Source organism: Eurytemora carolleeae, unplaced genomic scaffold (genome assembly GCF_000591075.1).
Source record: "Eurytemora carolleeae unplaced genomic scaffold, Eaff_2.0 scaffold712, whole genome shotgun sequence".
In the NCBI taxonomy this organism is placed as follows: Eukaryota; Metazoa; Arthropoda; class Copepoda; order Calanoida; family Temoridae; genus Eurytemora; species Eurytemora carolleeae.
Genome location: NW_019396598.1, coordinates 107,266 through 119,533, shown reverse-complemented (window position 1 = coordinate 119,533; position 12,268 = coordinate 107,266). Strand labels below are relative to the sequence as shown.

Below are 12,268 nucleotides of genomic sequence, written 5' to 3'. Positions count from 1 at the left end.
TTTATATTTTTGTTTTTAAATTTCTTGATATGTGCATAAGTCTTTTCTGGGCCAAATGTAATGTAATGTGTGGAAGAATTCTTAGATATCTATATTTTTCGTTCCTAAATTCATACATTAACTCGTGAGCGGGAGTTTGCCCCAACTCTAAGTGCATACATTACAATAGATACCTTATTAGGCTCGATATAAACTTTGAGGCAAATAAAAACAATACTTTATAAATTGACAATTATTCTTACTTTATTGGCTGGTTCAACTGTAGGTGACTGAAGAGGAGTCATGCTGTCCATTTTTCTAACAAACAAAATCGTAAAAAAAAATCTACGAAAGAATTAATTTACAAACAAAAAAAAATATGGAGATGGCCATGAGATTTGATTTAGATTATAAATATTTTTAAAATACTGTTAAAATTTCCTTTTTTGGATGGTGCTGCTCTTGCCTGGACGGTCGGACCTTTTGAAGGAAACTGAGCGAGCAAAATATGGTTTAATCTTCGTTCTCTCTCATTCCTGTTCTCCCTTGAGTCCTCCCTTTGCTCTCTTTGATCTAAGAGCGACAAAAATTAAAGAGGCCCCACAATTAGGATCAGACAAAAAGGGAGTAAAACAAATTGTTTTTTTTTATGATTTGAAATATTATTTAGTTAAAGGATGATCAAATTAAAAAATGTTTTTATTATTATTATAGTCTATTATCTTAAAATATCTATTTTCTGGAAGATCTGAGCTCCAATGAATATGGGGGGAACACATAGCGTAGGCTTAAATGGCTCATTTTGCCTGGGGGGGGGGAGATGAGTGCTCATTATAGACACCACGTCAGAAATCCGACATTCTTCTTGGTGCGAAATGAAAAAAAATGATTTTCATTAAACGAAAATTGAACGTAATCAGTATTTTGTTGGTTAAAAGCAATTGATCTTGATAAGTCTATCCGTCATGTTAATTAGGTAAATCATTAACCTTTAAACAAATCATTAACCTTTAAATAAATCATTAACCTTTAAATAAATCATTAACCTTTAAACAAATCATTAACCTTTAAATAAATCATTAACCATTAAATAAATCATTAACCTTTAAATAAATCATTAACCTTTTAATAAATCAATAACCTTTAAACAAATATTAACCTTTAAATAAATCATTAACCTTTAACCAAATCATTAACTTTTAATAAATCATAAACCTTTAAACAAATCATTAACCTGTAAATAAATCATTACCCTGTAAACAAATCATTAACCTGTAAACAAATATTAACCTTTAAACAAATCATTAACCTTTAAACAAATCATTAACGTTTAAAAAAATTATTAACCTCTAATTAAATCATTAAGCTTTAAACAAATCATTAACCTGTAGGCTGTAGACAAATCATTAACCTTTTAACAAAGCATTAACATTTAAACAAATCATTAACCTTTTAACAAAGCATTAACCTTTAAACAAATCATTAACCTTTAAACAAATCATTAACGAATATATTGAGAAAAAGTACCATCGTCACACGTGCCCAACCCACACACTAAAACAATCTTTGAAGGCTGGGTTTAGGGATTTGTAAAGAAATAACAAACAAACAAGTGTCTTTCCTGGCTTACGGTTAGAACCAGAAAAACTGTTATAAAATATAGTATTTTCTTTACTTTTTGTAATTTAAATACAGTAGTCTGCGTTTATATCAATACAATGGAGACGATTGTTTATTTAGGTTTCAATTTTTAACAAGCTTATTCAAATTACAAGTTTACAAGTAAAGAAAGAGAAGCTTGTTTCCATGTTTATGTCATACTAGCTTGGGAACCCACCGTTGCCCAGGTTACTCATAGATACTCCCGCTGTTTATCCGCAATTGGTCGATTTTACCAAAAACTAAATTTTCGAAATACCTTCTCAACAAAATCAAGCTAAGAACATTCCCGTGGGTTTCGCGAGTTTCCCAATCAAAATTTGAGGCAAATTGGTCTAGGGGATCATGAGTTATGATCTGACAAAAAAAAACACTTATACAGATAAACAAAGATTACAACTTTAACTTTTATAGATAGACGTGTATTCACGCTGTTTGAAAGTTTGGCAGAAATTAGAATTGAATTAAATGTCGTCTTCATTGTATTGATATACACGACGACTACAACTACAACTACAACATCATTGGCAAATTTTCATAATTAAATGAACTATAAGTGTAATTTTGATCGCTACAAATTTTACTTCTATCTTTTGCGTTTATAAGGAGAAAATTGTCAAACACGACTTAATACTGAAGAACGTAACGCCCATACAAATTCAGAAAGTTGGATTATACGACTCTGATCGTAAAAAGATCAATTTAATTTCTAACAAATCATTCGGATATTACAACCTAAAGTCATTTATTATTTTTCGAGGCATTTGTATACAGTTAATATTTTTTATCTGTTTTGTATACATGCACATAAAACGCCAGATGGCCGCCAGATGTCTCTGCTCTCGATGCTTTGAATGATTACACGTGGCAGAGACACCTAGCGGAAAAAAGTCGTTTAAAGTGGACTGTATATAAAAAAAATATTATGAAATATTACCTAAATACGAATGCGTCATAAAAATATTTGATGACTTTAGGTTATAATATCTGAATGATTTGTTTGAAATTAAATTAATTATTTTACGATACAAATTGCAACTTTCTGAATTTGTATGCAGACGTTACTTTCTTCAGTAAAAGTCGTTTTTTAACAATTTTCTCCTTATAGACGCAAGAGATAGAGGTAAGACTATTAGCGATCAAAAGCGATTATTTTTCCCCGTAAGCCTATACCCCCTCTAATTGCGATCTATCAACAAAGAGTCACTTAAAATTTCGCACACAGTCCCTGTACAGGAAATCATAAAAATTCCGCGTGTTTTCACGAACTGAAAATTTTCATCTTGACAATTTTATACCTCGTCTCTGCTAAAAATGCGTGAAGATCAGAAGCCTTGATTTAAATAAAAGGATAAATTTCTGCTTTTTTTCGTGGCGGTTTAATTAAATTAAATTTAGATTGAAAAAAGTACATTTACGTGGAGCAAATATCCGTATTATTTGTTTAATTATACAAAGTACAAACGTGTTTTGTTTTTATAAAACAAGAGAATATGAAAGAGAATAATATGTTTTACTAAATGTAGATAATGGATAACAAAAAACCCTCCATTATCTCGTGTAGTTTGCCTAAACCCTTACACTCTGCAGGGGTACTGAAAATAAATAAATAAATATCACCAAAATAAACGTGTTTTGGAAATTTTTAGGTTTTTATAATCTTACAAAAAAACCCAATTAATTATCTCGTGTTATCAGTTTGCATTTTTATGCCAGTTTTTAACAAAACACGTAACTAATTGTTTTTTCTCATGTGATAACCTGCTGTGTCGGACCTAATGAAATTAGTTGGTTAATTACTACAATACTTACCTTTTAATGCATACTAATAGAGATTTATAATTAGGGTACATATAGTACATATTTACATTGCATACTGTTAAAAAAAAATGATTTGTACTTAGAAACTCCGTTTAATAACGTGTTTATTTCTTGATTGACAATATGAGAACAAAATTATAGATTTAACCCTTTTATTTTGAAACATTTTTAATATTAAAGGGACTGTGAACGTAATAACAAAAATGAAAAAATTTAACTTTAGACGTGTTTAATTCTGTCCATTTAATTCCTTCTCATTGTAGCAAAAAAGTCTTACAGAGAAACCAAATTATTCGGATATTAAATTATTAATACATTTATACAAAGAGAATAGAATATATATATATTCTATTCTCTTTGCATTTATATCTTCGTTTTTGTTGTTTAGACAACGGGTTTAAAAGGCATCATGATGGTTATGAGGGGAGAGCAGAGAGGGAGGGGGTGGAGATGGAATCAGGAAAACTAAAAAAGATATTCTTTTTAATGAGAACCCTTTTAAACAGACTACATTCCAAAATTACTACCAATTCGACATAAATAGATGGTAGCTTATAATTACCTCTATAGACACAGTCGATCCCTGTAACTAGCCAACAGTTGTTAATAAAAAAAAAGGTTTTTTGATAAAAATGGTCTTTATTCAATAAAAAACATTAAGAGCCAAAAATTAGTAGAACATTTAAAGGGAGATAGGCGAAATATGGAAGGGGTATAGGCCCCCAGATGTCTCAGCTCTCGATGCTTTGAATGATTACACGTTGCAGAGACACCTAGCGTAAAAAAGTAGTTTTACGTGTATTGTAAATAAACAAATAACAAATATTATGAAATATTAACTTCGTACGAATGCGTCGTAAAATAATTGATGACTAGGTTGAAATATGTGAATAATTTTTGTTTGAAATTAAATTGATTATTTTCAGATACGAGTCGTATATTGCAACTTTCTGAATTTGTATGGATTCTACGTCTATGGATTCAGTGCAACTTCAGTGTAAGTCTTTTTTTAACAATTTTCTCCTAATAGAGGGAACAGATAGAAGTAAGATTAGCAGCGATTTTTCGCCGTTAGCCTAAACCCCTTTCATTTTTCGAGAACACTCTCTTTAAATCAAATCTAAGTTTTTTGTTATCAATTTCTTGTGACAGTAAGTTAAAAATTATTTATCTATCTATATTTTTTAGTCTGTTCTAAAATATGCAAGCATACACATACAATAAACGATTCTGTGTAATTCATTACTCTACGAAAAAATCCTGCAACCACAATTTTCGGTGCAATTGTAAAAACTGCACTAGTCACGGACAAAAAATTGTATGCACTAAATCTTAGATCAGTCTCACGGTTCTATTAAAGGGCAGCTTACGATATTTTCCAGGGGGGAGTAATTAAAATATTGACTTACATCCCCGCACCCCAGAATGAAAAAAATTTATTCAGTTCATAAAAATCTATTCTAAAAGTAGGTTGACGAATGAATACCGCAAAGAATAAAGACGATCTTTCAACCGTCTTTCAATCGTCATGTTTCTTTGAACATCCTGTACATCAATATCTAAAATTCTAAGTTTTACTTTTAAGCATCACGTATTTATACTACGTAATTCATGAATAAATTGTTTCTAAATACAAAAACAAACTTTAGAACAAAACATAACATGTTGTGTATTTTTCTTTATACCCAGACCAATTATGTACATTACACTAAGCAGGCAGTTAAGCAATAAGGCTAAAATTTTCCTTAACTTTCAAGGAAGTTTCTTTTATTTTATCAAAAATTAGCTGTCGCCCAACGCTTTGCGATAACTATAAATAGTTAGAATTAATTGATAGTTAATCAGACAATTTTATATATATAAAGCAATTTTAGATGCTCAAAAAATGGTAACCACATTTTGGAAATGGCAGGACTATATCGTGATTATCGTTATATCAATCATATCTGTAAAATTAGATTGTAAAGTCGTCTGAATAATTGTAAATCTAATTATGCCTGAAACTATATAAGGCTAATTTTACTTTAAAGGGAATATTGTTGTAATTTGAAGCGATACTCCTGTAAGAAAGGGCATGCCTGATTCACAACAGATCAATAATATGGAAAATATCGTAATATTTATATCTATTTTTCATCTAATTTTGTTCATTTCTCCGTTGTTTATGAAGCAGATTGCAGTAAAGAAAGCCAAATGAAAATAAACTGCTTCAACACAACAACATGGATATTTCATACTTGATCAGACAAAGCGTTCCATAGTGAATATAGGCCATGCCAAGCTCTATCAATGGATGGTCATTACGTTTACAGTCCATTTATGGTAACAAAAAAACGTTGGTTGTGATCTAAATGGCAATTACAAATTATTTTTTCGCTCTTCGTTATATTTTATTTTATTATTTTTGAAAAAATTTCTGGATTTATTACATTAATAAAATCTTCCCGAACATCTAAAAATTGATATAATTTCTGATGAAGTTTAGAATTCGGAATAACAAAATTAAATATTTAAAAAAAACAACAACATTTATTTCGAATTTTATAATAGATTTATATTTAAGGTATCACATCAAAGATACAGAGTTACCTACAAAGAATAAGCTTTTTTATTGACTAACCAAAACTTTCTATAAAGGACGATCTGATCAGATCTGATCAGAGTCTAATTTATTAAGCTTTTTATGTTTTTAATGCTGCCACATCAAACTGCAAAGATATTATGATTTGAAAGTTGGAGTTTATCATTTTATTAGCTTATTTCAAATGTAATGTAATTCTAAATTACTCTTTTATACATATATTTATAAAATCAAGAAACAAGTTTACAATTTTAGCTCCAGGGAACCGGGAATGTAAAAAAGCCGGAAAGAATGCATACACTCTAAGAAATGTCAAATTTTCAGCTCACAAAATTTGCTGGAGCACCGGGTCCGAATTCAACTAGTAGAAGCTAGATTGAGGCTGCAAAGTTGATTTTGGATCCGGTGCTCCAACAAATTTTGTTAGATAAAAATTGTTCATTTCTTTGAGTGTAGGGTCGTCTTTGAAGACTTATTATTGGTGGTAGGTCTGTATCTTCAATATTCTATCAAATGACTAAATGATCAATTACATCCAAAAAAAAAATTGACGAATGATGCAGCAAAGTTGATTTTGGCTCCAGTGTTCCAACAAATTTTGTTGGATGAAAAGGAATTGAGTTTTTGCCACAAACTCTGATTTTCTAATCTCTATATCTTTGTAACCCAATGTCGTAAACCTTAGATATTTCAAACTAATAATACTTATAGGTAAAATAAGTTTAAAATATAAAAGGTTTGCAGCATCAGGTTGCAAAGATATTGGGATCAGCAGATTTGAGTTTTTGGCAAAAACTCAATTCCTTTGTCATTTCTTAGAGTGTAAAGTCGTCTTGGAGGACTTATCACTTGTGGGTAGGTCTGTATGTTCAGTATTCCAGAATAACTGCTGTATATCCACAGATAAATACAAGAGTACAGATGATAAAGAATACTTTAGCAATGTTGTTTAGTTTCCTGCTGTACTCATAGTCCTGAATAGTTCCACATTAATCAGGAATTTGGAGATTTTTTTATCTCATGGGTCTCTGTCTCCTTTGGATAACCCTGTACCTAATAGGTAACTTTGAACCTAGTGGGTAACCCTATCTCTAATGATAAACCTGTAATGTATTATGTAAACAATGTATAACCCTGTACATAAGGGATAACCCTGTACATAAGGGATAACCCTGTACCTAATAAGTAACTTTGAACCTAGTGGGTAACCCAGTCTCTAATGGATAAACCTGTAATTTATTATGTACACAATGTATAACCCTGTACATAATGGATAACCCTGAACCTAATGGGTAACTTTGCTCATCATGGGTAACCTTGTCTCTAATGGATAACCCTGTACCTAATGTATCACCCTGTACATAATGTATAACCCAATACATAATGGATAACCCTGTACAAAAGGTATTACCCTGTACCTAATGAATAACCCTGTACATAAGGTATTACCCTGTACCTAACGAATAACCCTGTACCTTATGGATAACCCTGAACCAAGTGAATTACCCTGTACCTAATGGATAACCCTGAACGTAATGGATAAACCTGTACCTAATGGATAAACCTGTACATAATGGATAACCCTGTACATAATGGATAAACCTGTACATAATGGATAAACCTGTACATAATGGATTACCCTGTACCTGTACATAATGAATAAACCTGTACATAATGGATAAACCTGTACATAATGGATAAGCCTGTACATAATAGATAACCCTGTACATAATGGATGAACCCGTACATAATGGATTACCCTGTACCTCACATATAACACTGTGCATAATGGATAGCCCTGTACCTAATGGATGAACCTGTACATAATGGATAAACCTGTACATAATGGATTACCCTGCACCTAATGGATAATCCTGTACATAATGGATAACCTGTACCTAATGGATAATCCTGTACATAATGGATTGCCCTGTACATAATGGATAAACCTGTACATAATGGATTACCCTGTACCTAATGGATAAACCTGTACATAATGGATTACCCTGTACCTAATGGATAAACCTGTACATAATGGATAAACCTGTACATAATGGATTACCCTGTACCTTATGGATATACCTGTACATAAAGAATAAACCTGTATATAATGGATAAACCTGTACATAATGGATAAACCTGTACATAATGGATTACCCTGTACATAATGGATTACCCTGAACCTAATGGATTACCCTGTACCTAATGGATTACCCTGTACCTAATGGATTACCTTGTACATTATGGATTACCCTGTACCTAGTGAATTACCCTGCACCTAATGGATAACCCTGTACATAATGGATTACCCTATACTAAATGGATAACCGGCCCTATACCAAATGGATAACCCTGTACATAATGTTATACACAATAGTGTACCTGCGATGTTATCGTTTTCATTTTTTTAAAAACGATCGTTTCGTTATGAAAACAAGGTCGAAACAACGAAAAAAAACGATCGTTTTAAAAGCGACATTTTTTTTCAGAAACCGAAACAATTATTATTGAAAACGATCGAAAAATGAATTTAAAAAAATGATCATTTGACTGTCATTTTCAAAAACGATTAACAACTCTGCCTGGACCTAATGGATAGCCCTGTAAATAGTGGATTACCCTCTACCTAATGGATAGCCCTGTAAATAGTGGATTATCCTCTACCTAATGGATAGCCCTGTAAATAGTGGATTACCCTCTACCTAATGGAAAGCCCTGTACTTAATTAACCCTATAGCTAACAGAAAAGCCTGATATACCTGATGTCGGATATTTTCTAGAATTCCAACAGAAATAATCACCAGGAAAACACTTAAGTATTGAATTCATTTGATCAATGGGTGGAATAGAGCAAGTAATGTTAATTTTATGCAATGCCTCTCTTCTCAATATTACCACAGCTCATAAAAAAATCTGTGCATCTGTCATTGCATGAATAATTGCAAAAGATTTACCTTGTGATAAACCAGACAAACCAAATGTCGATCAAAATAAGTCCAGAGGTGGTCGGAACACTTGACTGAAATCATTTTCCAATTTATCAATTTGGGTTTTAAATTTTTAAAGTTTTAATCTAAGAAAACCCCAGCTTTAGTTCTTTTACTAAATAAGAACATTACACAAAATGGATCATTTCCTTTTATTGAGGTAATTATGTAAAGAAAGGCTAGCTAAGTCTATTGCTTAAGCTAGACTCCAAAATTATTTGTAGTGTCAAAATTAGTTTCTATATAAAATAAGCACACTCTAAAAACTGAATATTTTTGCTAAGTTTGAGAGTGGAGAATTCGATGGAGCAAAGTTTCAAGCACATTAAAGTTTGAGCTTAACTTTTAAAATCTCAGCTCAAGTTTGATAATTTAAAAAAAACATTTTATTACCTTGACATAAGCCAGAAGTGACACCAACACCAACAACACTGTGATGCCACCCATTGCACGTTCATTGAAGTTCTCCAACTGTAAGTAATTGAAATAAAAAGTAAAAAATATAATGAACACAATAAAACCTTTACCCTGATAAAAAGAGTTAGAAATGCTAAGAACCAAAGGAGGAATGTTTGAAAGAATATTGAGATCAATAGCTCAGAGAATAATCTGTCCAGCTTAATGGAGAAGATGAATTTAGAATCGGTGCCCACTGTCTCTGAAGTCCAGCTAAATAAAAAAAATTATAATTCACTCTGCACCTGATTTAATATTTATATTTATTTCCTACTTTAATGTTCCAACTTGGAATAGTCTGAGGTTTTTAGGACCTTTATAACTGACAGCATCTTCTGAATCTGGTACAAGTTTCACCATAGCAGAGTCACCAAATCTTAAATAAAGCCTAATTAAGTGTGTTTCCCACAAAGTATAATGAATTATACTTGCCTTAACATAATTGAAATATTGCACATCTGCCTGTCAAACGGGAATATAAAGATGTCCATGTTACAAAAGAATTGTCCCTGATCAAATCAAGATTATCCTTAGCACTTAAAGTTTAAATTGATTATCTTACCTGAAACCTTAGTAAATGAAACAGCAGCACATTATTGCCATCAAATGTTATAAACTCATTGGCATTCTTGACTGATGCGGTCTGTTCAGGGCCTGTTTGAACTATTTGTAAACTAGATGTTTCTCCAACAACAGTTGTTCCCAATATCACATTTTCCAAATAAATCCAAGGCTTCCAAATCTGATCCTTCAAGCCATCTATAATTGAAAAAAACTAAAACCAATTTAAAGAACTAAGCTTTAGGGTTGCTTCGCACCCATCTTCTATTTTAGTTTTGAACATTTTCTCTTCAATCTATAAACCTTCCCTGGGGACATGTGAAGTCCCACACAAAATTTGAGCCCAATCGGTTCAGCCGTTTTTATGTTTATTGGATACAAACCGACAAGCAAAGTATATAAGATAACAATATGTCGAGTATAGAATATAATTAACTGACAGCACAGTGGACATTTTTTATTAAGAAATTTTATTGATTTGTTAAGATATTTACCATGTATATTACTGCGTGACATTCCAGGGCCTTGATATCGAGAAATACCTTTAAAAAAAAGTCTTGGATCCTTCCAAGATACTTGTACATCCATTGTGAGAGTTATAGTCATTTTCAGACTATCAATATTGTCAAATTGAATTATTTTAACATTTATAAACATGGAGTTATTCATATGTTCTACATCAGGAGGATTATTGATAAAATATCTTGGATTTATAACTATATGTGTACAGTCATCTTCATCAGAGCCATCATTGCAATCAAAGTGATTATTGCAATACATCTCAATATCAATGCATTGTCCAGAGTTGCAAGTGAACTGCTGATGCATATTACAACTTGAAATAGTGAGCAAAATTTCATCTTTAATAAGCTTGCAGTCCTCATTAGTCCCAAACCATAAAATTCTTCCCAGTGGGGTTTCAGTGTCTTTAGTTGTACTAATAACTTCTGTTCCTTTTTTATCCAACAATTTCCATCCATTTAGACTCCTGATGATTGAGCTATCTTTATATCCAATGTACTGCATTCCATTTTCTCCATGGTTAATGTAGTAGTTATATGATGGTATAAAATCCAAACAAAATCCTTTTAATGTAAATACAGGCTCATGAACAAATGCACAAGCAAAACATTTGGTTTGATATTCACAAATATGTTTTGTTTGAGTAAGCCATTTTCCATCTGGTCTTATTGTTGAGCAGTTATCTTCAATAACATTCCTTTCCCAATTGTTGAAATGTTTTTCTGATCCTGATTCCATTTTTTTGTCCAAATTAGGTGATCTGTTTATCCAAGAATCCTTTTCACATGTCTTGTTAAATTTTAGAATCATCCCTACCATCCAGTCATTCCTAAGCTTTGACTCTGGAGTGTAAAGATATCCTTTGTGAATCTTACAATATTGTTCAGCATCTTTGTAATTCATTGTATCTTTGATAAATATCACTTTGTCATAAGGAGCACAAAGCGTTTCAATGTTTGTGTGCTCCGGGCTTACACTATGAAATATGATATATTCTGTATCCCATGAAACTATGTTCCCTTTAAGTGTAGATTTACAGTTGGATATTTCTTTGATAATGTTTTCAGATAGGGTGTAGTTCCAAATATGAAATTCAGAGATTTTTCCTCTGAATGATTGTTCAGAATTAAAACTTCCCTTGAATGAGTCAGCTTCCTGTCCAAATATCATAGAATAGTTGCTGGATTTATCCATATTTATATTTTTAAAAGGAGAAGGAGACAAATAATCTAAGCTGATATTTCCATTAATGTAAGCTTCACTGGTGGTTCCATTATTTAGCCAACACATGTGAATCAATTCACGATGAAGCATTGTGCTAGGCAAAAATACTTGATTTATATTCACAACTAAGGAAAGGGGCTGAATTGCTCAGATCAAATTAAAGCATAGTTGATTTATTTTTAGCATTTTACTCTAATTTAATAATATTAAAGATAAATGAATTGATTTTAGAGAAACTGAGGTTTCTTTATTTTTATTTTTAAGTCAAAACTCAAAATATTAGATTTAGTAAGAATGTGCAATGTAGAACTGTTGGACTAAAAGTCTCTTTTTAAATCGTTAAAAACATTTTTTTGTCTTCTACTGAACCTTACATTCTTTTGAGATGTAGGAGCTTTGACTCTTGTGATGTTTAATTCAAAAAGATTTGGTTGAATTTTAATTTAAGATCATAAATTAGTTAAACCAAATTTTTACT

At 31.4% G+C, this 12,268-nt stretch overlaps 1 protein-coding gene across 1 annotated transcript; it reads right to left on the bottom strand.

The window, feature by feature from the left end:
* Positions 1-6,810: 6,810 nt before the first annotated feature.
* On the bottom strand, positions 6,811-11,976 carry LOC111706091 (uncharacterized). Its single transcript, XM_023478857.1, has 9 exons — positions 10,539-11,976; positions 10,046-10,242; positions 9,916-9,992; positions 9,758-9,859; positions 9,555-9,696; positions 9,421-9,498; positions 8,995-9,059; positions 8,800-8,851; positions 6,811-7,014 (listed from the first exon to the last, which is right to left on the bottom strand). Exons 1-9 carry the CDS (start codon positions 11,878-11,880, stop codon positions 6,910-6,912), a joined length of 2,160 nt encoding a protein of 719 aa, XP_023334625.1. The 5' UTR covers positions 11,881-11,976; the 3' UTR covers positions 6,811-6,909.
* Between the last annotated feature and the right edge of the window lie 292 nt (positions 11,977-12,268).

Excerpts from the sequence above, each read along its gene's own strand:
- LOC111706091 (XM_023478857.1), bottom strand. The coding sequence starts at position 11,880 with ATGCTTCATCGTGAATTGATTCACATGTGTTGGCTAAATAATGGAACC. Across the intron at positions 9,697-9,757 it reads TTCCAAGTTGGAACATTAAA|CTGGACTTCAGAGACAGTGG; the intron begins GTAGGAAATAAA and ends TTTTTTATTTAG. Across the intron at positions 7,015-8,799 it reads TAGAAAATATCCGACATCAG|GACTATGAGTACAGCAGGAA; the intron begins GTATATCAGGCT and ends GGAACTATTCAG.